This window comes from Prosopis cineraria, unplaced genomic scaffold (genome assembly GCF_029017545.1).
Source record: "Prosopis cineraria cultivar Desert tree isolate PC_DT_omini unplaced genomic scaffold, ASM2901754v1 PC4, whole genome shotgun sequence".
NCBI classification, from domain to species: domain Eukaryota; kingdom Viridiplantae; phylum Streptophyta; class Magnoliopsida; order Fabales; family Fabaceae; genus Prosopis; species Prosopis cineraria.
The window spans coordinates 15,913,905-15,931,348 of NW_026555335.1; the positions used below are offsets into that span (position 1 = coordinate 15,913,905).

The 17,444-nt window shown below is 31.9% G+C and overlaps 3 protein-coding genes across 6 annotated transcripts; 2 read left to right on the forward strand and 1 right to left on the reverse strand.

The window, feature by feature from the left end:
• Window positions 1–593: 593 nt before the first annotated feature.
• LOC129307893 (leucine-rich repeat receptor-like protein kinase TDR) lies at window positions 594–3,049 on the forward strand. Its single transcript, XM_054948834.1, has one exon. It carries the CDS (start codon window positions 828–830, stop codon window positions 2,835–2,837), a length of 2,010 nt encoding a protein of 669 aa, XP_054804809.1. The 5' UTR covers window positions 594–827; the 3' UTR covers window positions 2,838–3,049.
• Window positions 3,050–7,509: 4,460 nt separating this feature from the next.
• LOC129310170 (uncharacterized) lies at window positions 7,510–11,134 on the forward strand. 3 transcript variants are annotated; one of them, XM_054952043.1, is made up of 9 exons: window positions 7,510–8,398; window positions 8,532–8,624; window positions 8,776–8,880; window positions 8,993–9,113; window positions 9,304–9,332; window positions 9,724–9,852; window positions 9,945–10,124; window positions 10,644–10,760; window positions 10,898–11,134. In XM_054952043.1, the coding sequence occupies exons 1-9, from the start codon at window positions 8,075–8,077 to the stop codon at window positions 11,078–11,080; spliced, it is 1,281 nt and encodes a 426-aa protein (XP_054808018.1). In that variant the 5' UTR covers window positions 7,510–8,074; the 3' UTR covers window positions 11,081–11,134. The 3 variants fall into 3 exon arrangements, with proteins under 3 accessions (XP_054808018.1, XP_054808017.1, XP_054808019.1); XM_054952042.1 differs by having other exon boundaries at window positions 7,511–8,398; window positions 8,993–9,145; window positions 9,234–9,332; XM_054952044.1 differs by lacking the exon at window positions 8,776–8,880 and having other exon boundaries at window positions 7,511–8,398; window positions 8,993–9,145; window positions 9,234–9,332.
• A 3,362-nt stretch (window positions 11,135–14,496) lies between these two features.
• LOC129309634 (uncharacterized) lies at window positions 14,497–16,079 on the reverse strand. Of its 2 annotated transcripts, none has more exons than XM_054951284.1 (2): window positions 15,013–16,079; window positions 14,497–14,649 (listed from the first exon to the last, which is right to left on the reverse strand). In XM_054951284.1, exons 1-2 carry the CDS (start codon window positions 15,829–15,831, stop codon window positions 14,539–14,541), a joined length of 930 nt encoding a protein of 309 aa, XP_054807259.1. In that variant the 5' UTR covers window positions 15,832–16,079; the 3' UTR covers window positions 14,497–14,538. The 2 variants fall into 2 exon arrangements, with proteins under 2 accessions (XP_054807259.1, XP_054807260.1); XM_054951285.1 differs by having other exon boundaries at window positions 14,506–14,646.
• Window positions 16,080–17,444: the final 1,365 nt, after the last annotated feature.

The window sequence follows — 17,444 nt, forward strand, 5'->3', positions numbered from 1 at the left end:
AAAATTTTTAATTTTTAAAGATAAAAATTGAGATTAACCAAAAAAGAAAATAAAATAAAATAATATATAAAGAAAATAAAATAAAATAATATATAATAACAGGTATTCAAGTCAGTTTGAATAAATCCAAAACCTGAGGTGTTTCAGCTAGACTTGGCTATATAAGTTTTTTTTTATGTGTCTTAGTATTTGAAACCCAATCCAAATAAGTCATACTACATAAATTACTTGTTCCAATTGTAATGTTAAAATCTAGCAATTAAATTACTTAGTTTCAATGTTAAATTACATTTAGACCATCATACAATTAAAGAGAAACAACATTTGCACCACAGCATCAATCGATTGATGAGCAGCAATTAGTTGTTATTATGTCTAAAATAAGATAATGATAAATTGTAACATAAATATTTTGTTTATTAAAGAAGAAGAAAGAAAGAAAGGAAAAACAACTTAATTTTGATAAGAATAGAATAATTACTATGATCTTTTTAAAAAAGAATATTAACATTCATTTACATGGAGTCCCACACGATTAAAAAGGAATCCTGTCTAAAATTAATCACAACCTACTACTCATTGGATTCTCTCTACGAAGCAAAAAAGTTGAAAGAGATGGTATCATATTCAAAGACTTTATTCACTAATGGCAAACACCATCCAAATAAACAAACTTCACAAAGGTCCCACCTTGCTCACAAAAGCAGCCCCATAATAGTGGTTCTCTCCTTTGAATTAGACAACTCCTTTTTCTTTCTCCATTTGACAGTCAGACTTATTGCTTGCCTTTCTTCTTTAGATTGCTCATTTCCTTGTGATCTGATACGATGGAGATTTTCAAATGTTTGTACTTGAGTCTTCTCATCACTTTCATGTCATTCACAGCAGTTTTAGCAATGGATCCCTATACAGAGGCACTTCTTAGCCTGAAAGCTGAACTTGCAGATCATGATAACAGTTTACATGACTGGATGGTTCAATCTGGAAGAAACTTAACGAGAAAATCCTACGCATGTTCTTGGACTGGTATCAAGTGTAACAAGGATTCGACAATTGTAACTTCAATAGACCTGTCCGTGAAGAATCTGGGAGGTGAGATTTCAGGGAAGCAATTTGGCATCTTCACAAAACTTGCTGATTTAAACCTGAGCAATAATTTCTTCTCTGGGAAGCTTCCTGTGGCACTATGCAACCTCACAAACCTAAGAAGCTTGGATATTAGCAGAAACAACTTTTCTGGTCACTTCCCAGGTGAAATTTCCTCCCTTCAAAATTTACTTGTTCTTGATGCCTTCAGCAACAGCTTCTATGGACCATTGCCTGTTGAGCTTTCCCAACTTGAGAATCTCAAGGTTCTTAATCTAGCAGGAAGCTACTTCAAAGGACCAATTCCATCTGAATACGGTTCTTTTAGAAGTCTTGAGTTTCTTCATCTTGCAGGAAATTTTCTCTCTGGTAATATACCTCAAGAACTGGGTAACCTCAAAGCAGTAACCCATATGGAAATTGGCTACCATTCTTATCAGGGCACTATTCCATCACAGTTAGGTAATATGAGTAAGCTTCAATATCTTGATATTTCTGGTGCAAATCTATCTGGGCCAATACCAAACCAGCTCTCAAATCTCACCAGTTTGCAATCAATGTTTCTATTCACAAACCAGCTCACAGGACCAATACCAAGTGAGTTTAGCAGAATCAAAACTATAAGAGATTTGGATCTTTCAGACAACCTTATTTCTGGGTCCATTCCTGAAAGCTTTTCACAGTTAAAGAACTTAAAACTGCTTAGTCTCATGTACAATGATATGAATGGAACTGTTCCTGAAGGAATTGCTCAAATCCCATCCTTAGAAACTCTTCTCATTTGGAACAATCGCTTTTCTGGAATACTTCCGCAGAACTTGGGCAGGAGCTCAAAACTCAAATGGGTGGATGTTTCCACAAACAATTTGATTGGAAGCATACCACCAGACATTTGTGTGAGAAGGTCTCTATTTAAACTAATCCTGTTCTCGAACAGATTTACAGGTGGTCTTCCACTGTCACTATCCAACTGTTCTTCTCTTGTTCGACTTCGACTTGAAGATAATTCATTGTCTGGGAAGATTTCTTTGAAATTCAGTCATCTTCCTGATATCTCATATGTTGATCTTTCTCGAAACAAGTTTGTTGGAGGAATTCCCTCTGATATTTCTGAAGCTAAAAAACTTGAGTATTTCAATATCACTCATAATCTGCAATTGGGAGGCATCATCCCAGCACGGATATGGTCTTTGCCACTTGTTGAAAATTTTTCAGCATCTTTTTGTGGTATTCTAGGCTATCTTCCACCATTTGAATCCTGCAGATCAGTTTCTGTCATTGAACTGGACAGGAACAACTTATCTGGAAGTGTCCCAAACAGTGTTTTCAATTGCCATGCACTAGAGTACATAAACTTGTCCCACAATAACCTGTCAGGTCATATACCTAATGAGCTTGCAAGTATCACTTCTCTCAGTGCTGTAGACCTATCAAACAATAACTTCAATGGCTCAATACCAGTAAAGTTTGGTAGCTCTTCGAGTTTGCAGCTTCTTAATGTCTCTTTCAACCATATTTCTGGTTCAATTCCCAAAGGAAAAACCTTTAAATTGATGGATAGAAGTGCATTTATTGGGAATTCAGAGTTATGTGGAACACCTTTGAGACCATGCCTTGTTTCAGTTGGAATATTCGAAAGCAAAGGGCCATGGAAGCTTATACATATTTTGCTAATCTGTACTGGATTGCTTACATTTCTTGCAGCATTAGTTTTTGGGACGCTTCATTTCAAACAAGGAACTAAGAGTTGATGGAAGATGATCTCCTTGTTGGAAAATTCAATGTAAATATTAAAATTTTGTGGCCATTATTTATTAAGCCTAAAAAAAGTGATCTATTTAGATTGAAGTTTTGAGGCTTAGGGTTTTTATTGTCATGGAATTAATGCACAGGGACAATAGTTTTGTTGAAGAGCACAAATTGTAAATATCACAAACTTGAATCTATGGGGTTGTGGTCTTGATTGGCTGTATGTTAGAAATATTCTTTATTCTCCTTCTCAGAGACATTTAGACATTCCTAGGGTAACAATCTAGAAAAAACAACCATTCATAAATATGAGATCAAATCAAAGCAATGGATTCAAGTACACTTCTGTATTCTATTTCTATTACTAAGAATTAATATAGGATTGATCTTTTGGGTTTTATAAATTTGATTCTTGAACTTTATACATTCATCTAAATTATCAAATCTATCAATTGGTATCAAACGTCAACCCAATGACCATAGCTCCTATTAGAGAATTAGGCTTGCAATGTTTACAATTTAACTCCTCGACAAAATATAAATATCATTCTATTCTGCACACATTAATTCATTAATAATTGAACCTCTAAGCCTCAAAATTTCAATCTAAATATATCGCTTTATTTAGACTTAATACATAATGGCCACACATTTTTAATATTTACATGTGTAGCCCCTTATGTTGAATTTTATTCCAACACTCATTTTTTGGACTCCATCAGTTCACAAGAAATGATGTTTTGAGATGCTTGAGTGCCAAAATCCAGACAAGAGCAAGCCCCATCACCATCAGCTTTAAAAGAATGTCTCAGCATTCACAGCGAAACTAGGAAATGCAAGGCACAAGAACATAATCAGACCGTTCAACCTTTGCCATTATGAGAATGGACTGGGCCACCTCAATTCAAAGTTGGAATTACATGACCTTGTTTCCTTCAGTGTGAATTTGTCCAGCTATGTTCCATGGAAATTTCAAATTGAGCATCTTGGTAGCTGATGAAAATGGGGAACCCACTTGACCAAACACGGTTCAAAATTCAAATGCATGTTATACTCCCTCTGTTTTCGAATATAAGCATTTCAACCAACTTAAATAGTTTATGAATATGAGTTAATTTTAATTATTATGTCTAAAATTACAATGTTTGGACTAACATGTCCTTGTAATTAATGTTTATGTTTTTCTCTAATTTAATGAATTTATCCATTATGAGGGACAATTTGGGGAAAATGCAATTAATGCTTCTTAAAAATTTGTAATTTTGTTTATAAGAAAAATAAAAAATAAAACATAGAGTAGTTTCTTTTACATTTGAGTTAGTTAATTTAGCATGTCTCCAGCCACAGCTTCTATGTGGGAAATAGGCAAGGCAACGATAAAAGTGTGTGCATGTGCATATGCATTAACCGGATATTATGTACACTAAACCTTAAACGGATTCTTTTTAAGTCTTTTTAATTACCAACATTCATAGACAAGTGGTTAATGGTGATTTATTTATTCTTTGTAACTGGTTGCATAAGGTGTCATTGATTTGGATTTGGATCCATTGAGTGATTTGAGAACGCTCACTCACAAGTGTCTCATGTAGCATGAGAACAACGGTTTGATTTAATCGAACAATTATCAATGATTTTGTCATATAATACTAAGAAAACATCAAATCTAAAATTTTTAGAGGGGACATCATAAATAAGGAGAGTTCTCATCGTGTTGATTGTTTTGACTTTTTGAGGGAAATATATCTTGATAATTTTCAAGTATTAATGAAATCTAACGATTATAATTGAGATATTCATCGAGTGAGTATATTTAAAACACTCATTTAATCCAAATCCCATTATTTTCTCAAACTAGTAATTTAATCATAGTTTAAGACCGCCCAACATTTACCTGATCTGTGCCTATAAATATTGATGTGTGCAATGTGCTCAATACTTAGCCTTAGAGTTTTCAAGCCTCTTCTTGCCTAAACAGGCTAGGCATATAGGCTTACAAGCCAAGTTTTAAAAATCTAGACCTATCTTGTTTAGGTATATAAGCCTCTAAACAAGCATTAGGCCTAATTTGTTTATAAACAAGCCAAGCTAAACCCCAACCAGGCTAGGCTATATGCTGTCTGATTGAAGCTTGGCCTACTCTCATTCATATCCGTTGTATTATTCTATTTGAGTTTATATTCTTCTTATTCTTGCTGTCATTGTCTTGTGTCCTCGTTCGCTTTGTAAGAATAGTCTATTTAATTCTGGAATGCTGTCATGCAAATTTTGGCATGACAGAATAGTTCTTCAAGACACTATACTGCAGCAAACTCATTGCTACTGGCATTTTATGTGGTGACTAGAAGTAGATTAATTATCACCATAAGATGTATCCAATGATTAGGATGAGAAAGATGTATTATTTATAAAATTAAGAAACATCTCTAATTTCTTTAAAAAAAACTAAGATGAATTGATAAATAAACACAAAGCAAAAAAAAATAATAATAATAATCACCTATCCTTTATTCAAATAAAATATTTTTAGATCCAATGCTTGGTAGGAGTATAGCCTTAATTAAGAGGTGTCTAAAAGTTATCCAGTAGATTAGTATAGGTCAAAGACATAGGATATTAGAGTGAAAGTTTTTGAGATCCAAACCTCACATTAGGCCGTCCAAACCTATAATTAAATTTAGACCAAACATACCCTTGAGGGGGAAAGCACATCCATTTACATGGTCCACTGCTTACATGCACATGAATAGCAAAGGAAGCATTTCAAATTACCTCACTAAAACTAAATTCCTAAGAATTTTATAAGAAAATAGGCAATCCAAGCTAGAAGATAACAAACAAACTAAAACAAAATTTAAAGCTCTTCATTACGTTCAAGGGAGTACGATTTGTCGATTTCATACTCCATCTAGTTATGGCAAACTTAACTAATTGCAGTTATGTTAAACTTGTCAAAAAGTACATAACTTTTTAATTTCACATTTCTTTGTAAATAATATCATAATAAATTGATGCAAGAAATTTAAATTACTCACCAATAATTTGATGCAATTATCAAAGGATTTTTGCTTAAATAGAAGTAAGATAGAATATTTGCACTATCAATATGATAAAATGCAAGTTTGTAGTTGTTTGGAGGTTAAATTGGAATATCAATTCATACCACAAGTGACCAAATTCAAATATTTGGGAGCTATTACACAAAATGATAGAGAAATTAATGGAGATGTTATATATAGAATACAAGTAAAGATGGTTCAAATAAAGAAAGACCACAGGTTCTATCTACAATCAAAAGGTCCCAATAAGTTTAAAAGAAAGTTTTATTAATATGTTAGGTTTTAAAAAAGAAAGTAAGAATATAAAGTTAAGAATAACAGAGATAAGAATTTTAAGATGAATAAGAAAAATATAAGATTTGTAATGATCATACACATGAAAAAGTTGGTGTGGCATAGTTGTTAAAAAAGTAGTTGAAAATTATAGATGATGATTTGGACATATTGAAAAAAAATCAATAAAGTCATCGATGAAAAGGACAAAATAGACAATTTTAAATTCTATAAAGAGAAGTAGGGGAAAACAAAAAAAAAACATTGAATAAAATTATTGAAAGGATTCTTCTTGTTAACAATATTTTTAGAGTTTAATATTTTATAATAATATCATATAATTAATGTAATTGATCCCACTCACCTATTGTGATAAGGTTTATTATTATTGTTGTGTTAATAAAAGCACTCAATTCTTATACATATAATTAGACCCTCAATAAATAAACAAGCAAATAAAAAAAATAGGATAAAAGGAAAAGCTGTCATACTCCATCTGTTAAAAAATATAAAGTATTTTTTGAGAAGTTAGATGTTCAAAAATACAAGACATTTTTAGCTTTTTGAGATATAATTATTACTTTTTTTTTAAAAAAATACCCCTATCGATAGTGACTTTATATTTATTATAAAGTGTTTAATATGAGTAAATATAAAAAAGTAGAGTTAATTTAAAAGTAAGTAACTATTTTATTGGGGTGAGATTCGGTTAAAAATATTATACATTTTTAAACAAAGGGAGTATAAATTATAGATTCAAGTGTTCGAAATTCTAAATTTATATTTAGTATAATATTTTTTTAACTTTTAAAAATAATATAATCTGATTTATATAATTAACAAAAATTAATTTTGATCACTAGTTGATAAAAAATGATCAACTAACTATCAAAGTCAATTTTAATATTCCCTCCGGTCTCATTTATAAGTCTCATTTTAAAGGGTTCATTTGGTCCCATTTATAAGTCATGGTGCGTCTTTTTAAATAATATTTGAGAGGTATTTCTAAAATTACTCTTTATGAGAGAGAAAAGATAACAGGACATTACTTTTTAAATTTGTTATATAGAAGCATGTTTGAAATTTTACTTACTTTTATTTCTTGTATTTTTATTGTATTGGTATTGATAAGATTGGTAGAAATGACTTATAAATAGGATCGAAGGAAGTATGGATTAAATTATTCTTTTTTTTTTTAAATTAAAGGAAACATTACATTGAGAGGTACAGCCGTACAGACACTTTTGGAGTCTATACATTAAGAGCCAATGTACTCTCTTATCCAAAATAGTAATACTAACAATAATAACCACTCTAAACTTATCCTATATTGATAACCAAGAAAAGCTTTGAAAATCTGCAGGAGTACATCACAGGAAAATGCCCTGAGTTTATGAACCGGAATCTGAAATTAGCGCAGAGGTGACTATGCGTACGAATTGTAGCATCTAGTTCTTGCCAAAGCTCAAAAGTCAAATTATTAGCTTCAACAACTCCTTCAAATTGTCAGACTCTGAACTTACCACATCAACCAAAGGGGATCATAGCCGTTGACGGAGAGGAGGTCGGAAATTCAGGCGGTAATTAGGGGGGTCGTGAACGCGACGGTGAGTTTGTCAGTATATGATCATGGAGACGAAAATGATCCTCCCTCGGCCAACATTATTTGCAAATTTGGCGGTAATAGAATTCAAGCATGCGCCAGGCGGAAAAGTTCGCCACCTACCATTCAACGTTAACGATAACTATAACTAACATTCTTCTTTTTGCGATTATAACTGAGTTAACTTATCGCAGGAACCCCTTTTCCTTTCTTGCTCTTTTACACTATTATCTCTCCTTGCGCACTTCCTTCAATTTCAACCCGGCCGATTCCTCTCCCCGAATTCGGTCCCAACTCATACGCCATGATCAAAGGCAAACTCAAGCTTCCTGCTCCAGACAAGCCACGGAGGGTTTTCCCCGACCGTCTGGGCAGCCTGGTCTCCGGATTCGAGGGTAAGGATGAAGAAATTGAAGGATCTGACTGCGAATTTGAGCCGGGTAAAGAGCTGGAGCCCATTCAACCCAATGGGTTAGGGTGTGAGAGGGAAAGTGATGTTGATAATGAAGTTAACGATGAGGACGTAGACGCAAAAGTTCGGCAACGGCCTGCCGAAGATGGTGTAAATCCGGTCTCAGTGTTGAAAGCTATTGTGATGGACGAGAAAAGATCCGATCTCGAACATGAGGTGAGAGAGTGTGACCTGCAGTATGACTTTTGGGGATTATTTTGTTTTTTTTTTTTTTTGGGGGGGGGGGGGAATTTTTCTGATGAGAAACTTATGGTATTGCATTCGATCAAACGATCAAATCTCTGTTTAGCTTTCTCAGAGGGAAATTAATATGGAAAAATTGCAAAGAATTGCGAGCACTGGCATTCCTGATGGAGGGAGTTTGCGCGCAACAACATGGAAGGTAAACACTGCATCTTGTTGTGAGATTTTCTTTTCCCACATTTTCACTTGTGTAAAATTATCACTGAGAGCTCTATGAGTAAATACTGTGTGATCTTGGTTATGTTCTGCATACAAGCAGCTGATTGTCCTGCTATAATTTCCACAACCAGCTACTCTTGGGTTTCTTGCCATCTTCCCGTGAACTTTGGGACAAGGAATTGAAAGAGAGTAGGCAAAAATATGCTCAGTTGAAAGAGGAGGTCCTCCAGGATCCCGTAAGATGTTGAATATATATGTATAGATATTAATTTTTTCACATGCAATATTTTTGGTTTAATATTTTTGTGAGCTCTTAATTTTGATTTTTCAACCTTTTGTACAAGACAGCCTGAGTGTACCTGGAAACAAGAGGGAGAATCAAGTTCTGCTATGCAGCAAGAGAATAGTGATGTTGATGGAACCCTTAGGCGACACGAAATTTCTCAAGAAGATCACCCTCTAAGCTCATGTAAGGCTAGTCTTTGGCGTGAATACTTTCGGGTAAAAATTTCTTCTCCATTTGGAAGCTCATTGTGTCTGCCCACATGTTAATGAAGTCAGTATGCATCAATATAATTCCTTCTTGTAGTATACAGAGTTGGTAGCGCAGATAGATCGTGATTTGCTACGCACTCATCCAGACATGCCTTTCTTTTCAGGGGATTCACCACTTAGTCGGAAAAATAAGGTACCTCCAGCTTAAATAAATTTAAATTATGGGTTAAAGTGCATTTTGATTCGGGATGTATTCCCAGATGAGTTATAGCAACCAAAAAAATATTGTAAAACAATGTAGCACATGATCTTTCTAAACCAATGCAATTTTACCCTTTTTTAAGTATTGGGTAAACAATATCTCCTACCTCCAATTAATGAATGACTTAATATAACTGTTGAAATAGACAATATTGCACTGGTTTTGAAAATTTATGTACTACTTAGCCTCATTAGGAGAGTACTTTCAAGTCAAAAATGCACTTTTACCCAGAGAAAAATTATTCTCTGTTCACTTCATCTTGAAGTCGAAGATTTTAAGAACTTCAACTCTGAATGAAGCCTTTCTTGTTATTTTAACACAGGAAGCAATGAAGAACATTCTTCTACTTTTTGCAAGATTAAATCCTGCAATCCGATATGTTCAAGGCATGAATGAAGTCTTGTCCCCAATATACTATGTATTTAGTACTGACACTGACAAGGAAAATGCTGTAAGCACTAGAGGTTACTGCTATTTGTGATCTGCTCAGTAATTTGCTGTTGCTGGTTTATGGCATAGTTGAATTGGTTATTTTTCATTTAGGCAAATGCAGAAGCAGATAGCTTTTCTTGTTTTGTTCGAATCTTAAGTGATTCAGTAGATCATTTTTGTCAACAATTGGATAGCAGTTCCAGTGGTATCCTTTCAACTCTTTCCCGCTTGTCAGATTTACTACAAGTAAATGATGAGGAATTATGGCGTCATCTTGATTTTAAAACAAAGGTAGAGAACATTTTACTTCAAGTCTGTTTCTTTCCTTGCTCGGATCTTGCTAGTAGCTTAGTGTTGGTTAAGATTGAATCTTATGCTCATATATATAACCCTTTTGTTTCTTCTTCTTCTTCTTCTTCTTCTTCTTCTTCTTCTTCTTTTTGGTAAAACATATATATAACCCTTTTGAGTTATTTGTTTTGGTTTTTCAAACAAAAATCCATCCATTTCTTTTTTTACTGTATTAATTTTGTTTTCCTGCTAAAATACCGATAAGACTAATGTTCAAATTTCAATCCACTGATAAGCCTTTTAGTTAAGATATCTCGTAAATACTAAAAATAATTGTCGAGGAATAGCATACATTATTGACATATTTATTACTAATAACTAATTTCATTGATTTTTTAATTCTTGTAAATTGGTTAAGAGGGTTCAATATATAAGATTTGAGGGAGTAGTGTTTTTATTCAATATCTTTGTTTTTTTCCCCTGTTTTCTGAAATTTATGTCTTGAAACTTCATGAACAGGTCAAACCACAATTCTATGCATTCCGGTGGATCACATTGCTCCTCACACAAGAGTTCAGTTTGGACAAAATCCTGAGAATATGGGATACACTATTAAGTAATCCTTTTGGTATACAGGTCTCTCTCTCTCTCTCTCTCTCTACACTACATGCTCAACCATGATCAGTTAGAATAAACTAGTCATATCACAATAAGATAAGCTTTCCATAGATATATATTTTTGAATCATCACGATCAAGCTGTTTCTTTTGCAGGATATGTTGCTTCGGATCTGTTGCGCAATGCTTCTTTGTGTGAAAAAGAGAATAATGAGTGGTGATTTTGTAAGTAACTTAAATCTTTTACAGCACTATCCTGATGATATCAACATAGAATACCTCCTCCAGGTAGCTCAGGATATTAGCCCAGACACATCATCTAATTGTTTATCCATGTGATTTATACATGCACATTTTTGTTTAACTAATATCAAGTTCTCTTGTTTTCAAAAATGACTTGCTTTATAATACACACACCTATTAATCAACAGTTTTCAAGGTTCCCAGAAGGGGAGAGTAGCATCTAGTTATGCATGCTGCTTTGAAGGATCTCTTAAATAGAAATACTTTATCCAATATTTTTTAACTGGGACTAGTTGTTTGATTCATGATTTATGGGTTGGATTATGTTGAATGCAAAAAAGACACTCTTGAAAGAGAAGAACCAAAGTTGGAACAGAAAGAATGAGAATGATTCAATGGCAATTATGGTTTTTTTTTTCCCCCCTCATTTCCATGCCCTGTACTAGCATTCCTTTTAGATGGTGATGTCTTTGGGGCATTATTTTTCCCCGCTGTCGGAACCATACGAAGAAGCCATTCTATCCGACCAAAGAGCTTCTCGTTTCTTTCCTTACCCCTTTTATTTTCCCAGTGGATTTGGATCTTGTAAGTGATATAAATTCACTCATTCAATGAGCGTTTCATATGATATGATAATAACCTTTTAATTTAATTAAACAATTGTAAAAGATTTTATTATATGATATTAAGAAAGCATTGAATCTCAAATCTTTGGAGAGGATAGTGTGCGTTAGGAATGTTCTGATTATGAGTGTTGTTTTGAAGTTTTTAAGGGAAAAGTATCTTAATAATTTTCAAATAGTGATGAAACATAATTATTATAATTGGAACACTTATTGAGAGAATAGATTTAGGATTTGAGTTTGGTGAGTGGCATAAAGTTGACTCACTCAATAAGTGTATCATTTATAGTCATTATATTTCATTAATATCTAAAAATTATTAAGGTTGTTTCTTTCAAAAATTTGAGATTTGATATTTTTTGAGTGTTATATAACAATTTTTGACAACATTCAATTGAATCAAATACTCTCTTTGTTTAAAAATGTAAGGCATTTTAATCAAATTTTACCTCTTAATAAAATAGTTATTTATTTTTAAATTAATCCTATTTTTTGTATATATATTCTTATTAAACACCCTAAAATAAATATAAAGTCAATAGAGGTATTTTTTTAAAAAAAAAAGGCAATTATTGTATCTCAAAAAATTAAAAATGTCTTATATTTTTCAATATCCAACTCTTCAAAAAATATTTTATATTTTTAAATGGGAGGAGTAATTGTTATTGTGCTATAAAACATCTATTTAGTAAGTGAATTTAAGTCACTTACTGAATTTAAATACGTAAATTTAGACCACTTCCATAATTCAAATTCACATGTGAGCCTTTATTTAATTTTTTTTAATATGTTTGATGTACCTCTAATTTTCAATTAAAAAAGGTTTTTCTTTTAGTGAAGATTACAATTAAATAGTCTGCTGAAAAATAAAAGATATAGATAAATTACTAATATATTGCAGTAAATAGTAATATAGGCCCAGATGTAATTCCTCTAAACTTGCTAAACATCCCAGCCGCCTTCCTCAAATTTTAAAAAAAATGATATCAACAAAATTTAGGAAAGAGCGAAACATCTTGAACTGGTTTGTTACTTGTGAAATCTCTCTTGCATGGTGATAATAAATCTGAATAATTTATCCATCTAAGAACTTTCAAGAGACAAAATTGTGGCATTTCCATCTTACCATGAATATACAGCTTCCTAAATTAATTAGAAAAGGTTTGTGTTGTAGAGAAAGAAAGAAAGAAAAAGTGCTTTAGGTCCGTAGCTCTATACTCTACCATTAGTATTGTTATTTGATGTGTGCATCAATTTTGAAATTTTCAGGTTTGATTTTGACAATTTATATTTTTAATTAATTTTCAGTTTTTATTTTAAAAGAAGTAGAATGTAGACTAATACTAATTTTAACTATAAATTTACAAATAAATATTATTTAAAATTAAAAAAATAAAAATATGAAGATTTTGAACAATTTGAATCAAATTTAAAGGATCCCCCCAAAAAATGTCCGTTAAATCAATCTACTCTAATGTTGCTAGGATTTGGTATGATAATGATAGTTGAATAGTTAGTATACTCACTCTAACCTTATATATAAGTTATTTTAAATATATTTTAATAAAAAATTTAAAACTTATAAACTTTCATTTTTAGCAAAGCAAAAGGTATTTTTTTTTTGGACTAAAATTTTGTATATAAAAAATTACTTTGAATCTTTAATCACTTATTTAAATAACAAAATCTCTATCATTTACAACAATTTTAATTAATTAGAGCACATGAACTTTAGCTAAAGATAAAAAAGTTTTCTCCTTTGCTTGTATCAAATACATTTTTATAAAGGTTTTTCACTTTCTTATATCAATATTGCATATCGGTAATAAAAATTGAAATTCTAATAAATAATCAAACATCACTTCTTATAAAAAGGACCCCCAGAGACCTCTTTCCTATAGACAAGAAAAGTATGCAGTGTGCTACTGCTATATGTTTATTAAACCCTGTCATTTCACGGGGACCTCTTTCAACTTTTCCCTTATTACTTTTTTTCTTTTCTTGTTTTTTGGTTAAAATTTTTCCATTATTACTTATTAGTCTCTGTTTATGAAATAATGGAGACAGCGGCAGAGGACCTGGGATCAATAGAGACATAAAATATAAAGTAATAAAAATAAAAATACTATAAAAGATCATATAAATTCATATTGCCAAAAAAAATATAAATTTGAATTTATCGTGTCGATAAATATTTGCAATAAAAAATAAAAAGAAGAAAACTTTTAAATTATATTTTTCCTTCCTAAATGAAATTCATGTAACTATAAAAATAATAATATAATTTAAAAATTTACTATAATGAGGGTAAATTCATAAATAAATGTTGTTTTAGTGTAAATTATAATCAAAAATATTTTTTAAGTTTTTAAAACATTCTTAACGGAGTTATTTTTTAAATCCTTTAACAAATCAGACAAACTTGTATATTTTTAAAATAAAAATGAGGTAAAGCATACTACTCTTTTCATTCAAAAATATAAGATATTTTTAATTAAATTTTATCATCCAATAAAGTAATTACTTACTTTTAAACTAACAATATTTTTTTATATTTACTCCTATTAAACATTTTTCAATAAATATAAAATCATTATTAATAGGGACACTTTTGAAAAAAAATAATGATTACACCTTAAAAATTAAAAATATCTTATATTTTTTAACATCCAACTCCTCAAAAAATATATTTTTAAATGAAGGAAGTAAAAGAAAATAGTCACATTATATAATTCTAAATTCAAGACAAGTTCCAAGATGAGTATTATTTGCATTGCATAACCAGTTAAGTCATTCATATTCTCTCTAATAAAAACATATAATGTTATGTAGTTGTGAATATAAATTAATTTTATTATTAATAATAATAGACAACAAAAGATAAAAATATTAAACAGGTATCTATTTTAAAAAGATAATCATTAACAATAATTATACATCAAATTTTATTTGACTAAATTGGAAAAGACATGACATATTTTTATTACACAAAAGTTTATATAAGAATAAAGAATTCCTCGAAGAACCTTTCTCAAATATCTCCTTCAGCACAAAGTATATAGATTTTAGGCCATTCCAAGCGCAGCATCAAGGCATTTGCATCAAATGATTTACATTTCCAATCCACGGACCCCACAAGAAGAAAGGTGGAGGAGAAAATCAGCAGAGCTTAATGTGACAATTGTTGCATTAAGGAAAGAGGCAAGCCAAGCTAGAAGATAACAGACAGATGAAGATAGATCTCATGCATCATAAAGTAAAGGTTCTAAATCATGAACCCAGAATCTGAAACTTGTGAAGAAGTAACTGTATATGCATACGAAGTGTTTGGTATATCTAGTTCTTGCCAAGAGTCAAATTAATGGCGTGAGCAACTCCATCAAAACTATCAAACTTTGAACTTACCACATCAACCTTCACTCCCAACCTCTCTGATCCTGCCTTCGTCACTGGCCCATGAGATGCCACAATCAGTTCTGGGCAAATGTTCTTCAATCTCTCAAAATCCAATCCCATTTCCTTCAAGCTCTTCAAAAGCCCCTCGACCTCAGCGCTACTCGTGAACACCACCACATCCAATCGTCCCTCCTCGGCTCCCTTAACAATCTCGTGCGCGCAATGTGGCCCTGCCCATCGCGTCTCGTACGCGTTCACTCTAATGGGCTCCCACCCGCCGCCATGGAGCTCTTTGATGAAATTCGGGACCACCGGAGGCTCTTCCAGCTGCACAACCAGCGGAACCGGACACAACACCCTCCGCCCACCGCCGACGCCAAGTGACTCCACCAAGCAACTCGGTGTTGCCGTGGGTGGCACAAGAACCCTAACTCGATCCGAATTATCACACAGCTTCGACACAAAAGTCTGGTCAATAAGCTCTGAGTCTTTTCCAAGAGCCGCGATGGTGAAAGCATCGCCGGAAGGAGACAGCGGTGGTTCTGTGAGATTGACGGCGGCGTCTGAGAAGGCTTGGATTGAGGTTCTGGAAGTGAAGGCGATGGCGGAGAAGTGGTCGAGGGTGTGAGGAGAGAGGTAAGATTTGAGGGAAGAGATGGTGTGTGGGGTGGGTTCGACATACAGTGTAGGACACCAAAGCGGATCGTAGCCGTTGAGGGAGAGCAGGTGGGAAATTCGGGCGGCGTAATTGGGTGGCGTCGTGAATGCGACGGTGGGTTTGTCGCCGTGCGCGGTCATGGAGACGACGGTGCTCAGGGGAGCCAACATACTTTGCAAATTTGCGGGTCAGCTGTGAAATGTTGAACTGGAAAAAGGAAATGATAATTTGCGTACTTGCAAATTTGGCGGCTCCTATGAAGTTTCGTTTAGGCTCGAAGATTCCGTCTCCAAATTTAAAATAGCTAGACTTTGAGTTTGAGGCTTTGGGCCCCGTATGAAATTGGCTTGCCTGCTTACAGCCCTGTTTCATAACAATGTCTACACATTCCCAGATTTTTCACCATCCGTGTTACCTCATTTGCGTGATGATGATGACGATGAAGACGACGACTGATGAGATTCTACATATCAAAAAAAAAAAAAAATGCAAATGCCAGAGCTTGTTTAAAATTATTTTTATTTTATTATTTTAAAAATTAATATTTTGTAAAACATGTGATAAAAAAATAATAAAAATCCAAATTTTTTCTTATTTTTTAAAATAATAATTTCAAAACACCATTTATCAAAAAAATAAATTTAAAACGTTTAAAAGAGATTTTTTTCAAAATTTTAATTATTTTATTTTAAAAACACTTCCTACAAAAACATATTATCAAATGAATTTTTAATTTTGGAGGATAAAAAATTATTTTTAATGGAAGTTAACAAACAAGCCTTTGATTTTTTACTGTACACATGTCAATGCCTCCACTTCTTCCTCAATCCAAATCCCATTTTTAGAAATGTCCTTTTTAATAAACATATTGTTTATGAGTGATTTAAGTTTTCTAACAATAATTATAATATATAAGATGATAAAAATAATATTAAATATTAATAAATTCATTTATATATTATATGAGTTTAAGAGTCATTTATATAAATTTATTTATATGATAATTTTTTAAATTTTAGATTTATAAGTTGAAAAAAATAATATTCTAAACATACATGAATGAAAATTTAATGAATTAGCAAATTTATTGAAAAAATAATTAAAAATTTAATATAATTAGATATAAATTAATAGATATAATTTATATTTATTTTTAATTTTAGTATAATTTATGCTTATTTATTTAAATATTTTGTAAAACATTTGTGTAAATATAAGGATTAATGAGCAAATAAAATTATGAACTATTACTCAAAAATTACTCTAACTCTAAACTCTTAAAATATGTAAAATAAATTTTAAATTTTAAATTTATAAAAATAAATCCCTACCGCTAACTTTTTAACACCATTATTGTCCATATAAGTACTGTTCAAAATTTATTTTTCTATGAATTTAACCCTAAATTTTTACAGTACCCATGTGGACAGTAATCGTGTTAAAAAAGTTAACGATCAAAGTTTATTTTATTATAAATTTAAAAATTTAGGATTTATTTTATATATTTTAAGAGTTCATGACCCAGGGCGATTTTCAAGCAAAAGTTCAGGGTCTTATTTGTTCATTGACCCTAAATATAATGATAACATTCCTTGAATCAAAAGCAAAGGGTGAGAAGACATGAGATAATGAGGGCAAATCAATCATTTTAATTTTTTGGCTAAAAATACATAAAACCCTCATGAATTTTGAGACAGTTGTATATAACCTCCCTCACCTTTAAAAATCTAAAATTAACCCCCTAACCTTTAATTTTATTTTTCAAAACCCTCTATTATTAATT

What these genes read in the sequence shown, in the direction of transcription:
- LOC129307893 (XM_054948834.1), top strand. Translation starts at nt 828, where the DNA reads ATGGAGATTTTCAAATGTTTGTACTTGAGTCTTCTCATCACTTTCATG.
- LOC129310170 (XM_054952042.1), top strand. Translation starts at nt 8,075, where the DNA reads ATGATCAAAGGCAAACTCAAGCTTCCTGCTCCAGACAAGCCACGGAGG. An exon ending in GATCCGATCTCGAACATGAG is followed by an intron (nt 8,399 to 8,531) that starts GTGAGAGAGTGT and finishes ATCTCTGTTTAG; the next exon opens with CTTTCTCAGAGGGAAATTAA. An exon ending in TGCGCGCAACAACATGGAAG is followed by an intron (nt 8,625 to 8,775) that starts GTAAACACTGCA and finishes TTCCACAACCAG; the next exon opens with CTACTCTTGGGTTTCTTGCC.
- LOC129309634 (XM_054951284.1), bottom strand. Translation starts at nt 15,831, where the DNA reads ATGTTGGCTCCCCTGAGCACCGTCGTCTCCATGACCGCGCACGGCGAC. An exon ending in TGGGAGTGAAGGTTGATGTG is followed by an intron (nt 14,650 to 15,012) that starts GTAAGTTCAAAG and finishes TTTGTGCTGAAG; the next exon opens with GAGATATTTGAGAAAGGTTC.